The sequence below is a fragment of the Acanthisitta chloris genome, unplaced genomic scaffold (genome assembly GCF_000695815.1).
Source record: "Acanthisitta chloris isolate BGI_N310 unplaced genomic scaffold, ASM69581v1 scaffold19024, whole genome shotgun sequence".
NCBI classification, from domain to species: domain Eukaryota; kingdom Metazoa; phylum Chordata; class Aves; order Passeriformes; family Acanthisittidae; genus Acanthisitta; species Acanthisitta chloris.
The window spans coordinates 4002-7521 of NW_008667818.1; the positions used below are offsets into that span (position 1 = coordinate 4002).

Here is a 3520-nt window from a genome sequence, read left to right on the forward strand (position 1 = left end):
TATTACCTGGCATCTCTCAATCCTTTTTGCCGGTTCTGGTGGCCAAAAAGCGTCGAACGAGCCTCCCCCACACCCGCTGCCCGCTGCCTGCGCGGCGGCAGATGGGAAGCCAGGCGCCTGCCGAACAGCCGGGGAGAAGGCGCTTCCCCTCCTCTCTCCTCCTCTCCCCTCCCCAAAGGTCACCAGTAAATAACAGCTGCACATCTACCACTAATAATTTTGCAAATTATTTGGTTTGGGAGAAAGATGCTTGAGTGGCAGCTCGGAGATGAGGATGGTTGGGGGATGCAGCCTAGGTTGGCATCAGGGGGATCATACAGCACATCTTGGTTGCAGAGGGTAGAATGTGGAGTCCAATCTCCTGTCCAGCCATGGTCTGGCTGTGGGGATGGGGATGGTGTCTGCTGGGATGGCCCCCAAACTCTGCTGGATGAGGGTATTGGCTGCATCCCTTCCAGGAGGAACGTGGTTCAGTTGGCCGTGTGGGTTTGGCTCTCAGTGTCCTGGCTGCCAGGCTGGAGGAGCCAGCAGGAGCTGGAGAGAGGGCTGGAAAGGGAAGAACTCAGGAAGGGGGAAGAAATTGAACAAAAGGGGAGAGACAGTGTGTGTGTGCACAGAGGGGAGCATCAGGAGGAGATGCTATGAAGCCAGAGAAATGAAAAAGCCATAGGGAGAAAAGTTAGAGGGAAGAAAATAGCAGCAGGGAGAAAAGCAGGAGGAAGGGGGAGGAAGAAAAAGCGCTCAGTCACTAGTGAATAATGTAGGGCAGGCTATCGGGGGCTAGTGAGAGTGACAAAAGCTCCCAGCCTTGTCTTTTTTTGTCATTAACAGATGGAGCCATGCATGAAAGCAGGGACGTAGGCTCCAAACCCGCAGCTCGAGCAATCAAAGCGTGCGGCAGACAGGAGCGTGCCAGCCTCCACGGTAGCCAGGTGGCCTGAAGGGATGAGAAAAGCTCTTGGAGCCCACAGAACACGGACAGAGAGGCAAAGGCAACCCCATCCCACCTGTGTTGCCCATTGCCAACCCAGCCAGCTCTGCCTGGGTACAAATGCAGACAGCCCCGGGTGGGAATTCTCCCTGCCAGGAGAATGAGAATTAACCTTTCCACTCATCTTTCTTTCCCTCCTGCCATCCCTCCCTTGTCTTTCATCCAGTTGCACCAGCGGGTCTCCAAGACCCCCGAAAACATAAAAGCAAAAGAGCTAAAGCCCTTTCCCCATCAGCTTTTTAAAGACCAAAGGTAGGATGCCCTTTGCTGGGCACTTTTTCCTTCCCAGAGAGGTTTTGCTCTCTGCAAGAGCATTCCTCCGGCAGTGAGGGCTGGCGTCTGGTCAGGGCTGACAGATGTCCCCTGCACAGCCTCTCTTCCCTTGCTGGGTTTTGCTTCTCTGCATTGGTTTTCCTCACAGAACCTGTGGGTTTGCTCCGGCAGACCCTGCTGGCAGCTCTTGCAGACCCTGGGGCATCACAGTGTCCCTTTTATTTGTAGCCTGAGTATGTTGCTGGCCAGAGCAAGTACATTTGTGCTCACACCAACACTATCTTCCCATTTTCTGTCTCCCTGCAGTTCCCATCCACCAAGGCTGCATCCTGCTCAGCCAAACCTGGATTTGCTCCAGTCTTCCTCTCCGCTCTGTTGTTCACAATGGGTATCATCAAGATTGGGCATGACATAGGCAGGCATTCCCTGCTTCAGCTCTGTGTGCAAGATTATCAGGTCCCGTCCAGCCTGGAAAAGTGGGATATAAGGAAAAGCTGGCTAGAAGCCAGCTCTGAGGGCAGGGGTAGGCTGTTGACATCAGCAAGGATGGCATCCCCCCACGTCCCACAAGCAAAAGTCACATGAATGTCTAGGGCTGAAGCAGCCATGCAGAACCCTCAAAGTGCCATAACAGACAAGGCAGGGACCACCACAGCTGCTCCAGCACCTTTGGGAAGGTCTGGCAGCACGGAGCCAAGGCAGAGAGACTAGTGCCCTAAGGACATGGGGAAGAGAGGGGTCCTATTTACAGAGAAATTCCAGGAGCATGGCAAAGAGTCACTTTCTCCCTTCCGGCATGGTTTTATTCCAGCTGGGATGAGGTCTCACAGTGAGGTAGGATCTGGGGTTTTTGCAGAGTGCAGTAGCAGCTGGGAGCATCTCCACCAGGTGATGTGTTGGATTTTTCACGGGAAGAGTTTTGGTCTGGATGTTAACATTGATGGGGACAAGACATGCTCAATGTCCCCAGGAGATGGGTCATGTCTTGAGGACTAGAGGCATGACAACCTGGCCACTGGTCCCACTTCTCCATGGTATCCCGATGGCCTGGGAGAGGCTGGCTTACAGAGAGGGCTACCTGCCCAACCAGGCACACGTGCACTCACCCCCGCATGCTGGCTGAGCGGGGCTAAGAGGATTACAGCCCTGTTATGTGGTGCTAATGTGCCTCAGGACCCACAGGGAGGGAGCTCCGAGGTCCTTCCTGCGTAGTTCCTTCACCGTGGGAGGCTGCCTGCAGGAGCAGAGCCAAGGGATGACCCAAGCATCCCATCCTCGCTCTGTCTCTGGTGGCAGAAAGTCATTAAGAGCAGCCAAACTTCGTTTTGCAGTAATGAACCCAATGGGGGCTCTGAGAGGGGAGGTACAAAGTCAGCTGGAGGCTCTTGGAGAAGACCCCAGTGCGGATATAGGACTGCCATCCCTGCACTCCCTGCAGTGGTGCGGGTTTGGCAGTCCTTATTTAACCTCTTACAGTGACGCCACACTGAATTTTCCCTTTCTGCCTCCTTTCTCCTCCATTGCGGTGCCGCCAAAGTGCAGCAGGAGCTGCCAGCCCGTGCCAACGGCTCAGCACCCACTGCCCCAGCACTCGCAATGCCCTCCACACCAAGATGGAGCAGCTGGAGGAGCAGCTCCTCTCTAAGATCCTGACCCTGCAGAAGGAGCGCCAAGCTGCCAACACTGACCGCAGCCAGCAGCAGCACAACATCGAGAAGGAGCTGAACTCCCTCCAGAACCGGGTGATGGAGCTGGAGCATGGTGAGTCCTACTGGACATGGATGAATGCAGGGGAGTCCTTAGCCCAAGGTGCATCTCCAGGGGAGCCCCAGGACAGGTCATCCTCATCCCAACTACTGTTGTTGACCCTCTTCTCTCCTCCCCAACCTTGATACATAGGACCACTGGGCTACAGCCCTCCTGATGCCTTCAAGGTGACCATCCCAGTGCAGAACAACTACATGTACGCCCGCATAAAGAAGAGCCTGCCGGAGCTCTATGCCTTCACCATCTGCATGTGGCTGAAGTCCAAGGCTGTAGCAGGGCTTGGCACCCCTTTCTCCTACTCTGTCCCAAGCCAAGCCAATGAGATTGTGCTGTTGGAGTGGGGCACTAACCCCCTGGAGCTGCTCATCAACGACAAGGTCAGCCCAGTCGCAGGAGAGGTGGGAAGGAAGCTCCTGCCCTCATCTCCCCTGCTTCAACCCCCCTGGGAAATGATGTTCCTGGGGGCACGGGGGAGGGGGCTTATGGGGG

At 55.4% G+C, this 3520-nt stretch overlaps 1 protein-coding gene across 1 annotated transcript in view; it reads left to right on the forward strand.

Moving 5' to 3' along the window:
* Positions 1 to 3408, forward strand: part of LOC103800304 (neuronal pentraxin receptor-like) — a gene marked incomplete at both ends in the record, with an annotated part of 7403 nt that extends 3995 nt beyond the window's left edge. Inside the window, 3 exon segments of the mRNA XM_009072676.1 lie at positions 2807 to 2855; positions 2858 to 3025; positions 3164 to 3408. Coding sequence (XP_009070924.1) covers positions 2807 to 2855; positions 2858 to 3025; positions 3164 to 3408 — 462 coding nt within the window.
* Between the last annotated feature and the right edge of the window lie 112 nt (positions 3409 to 3520).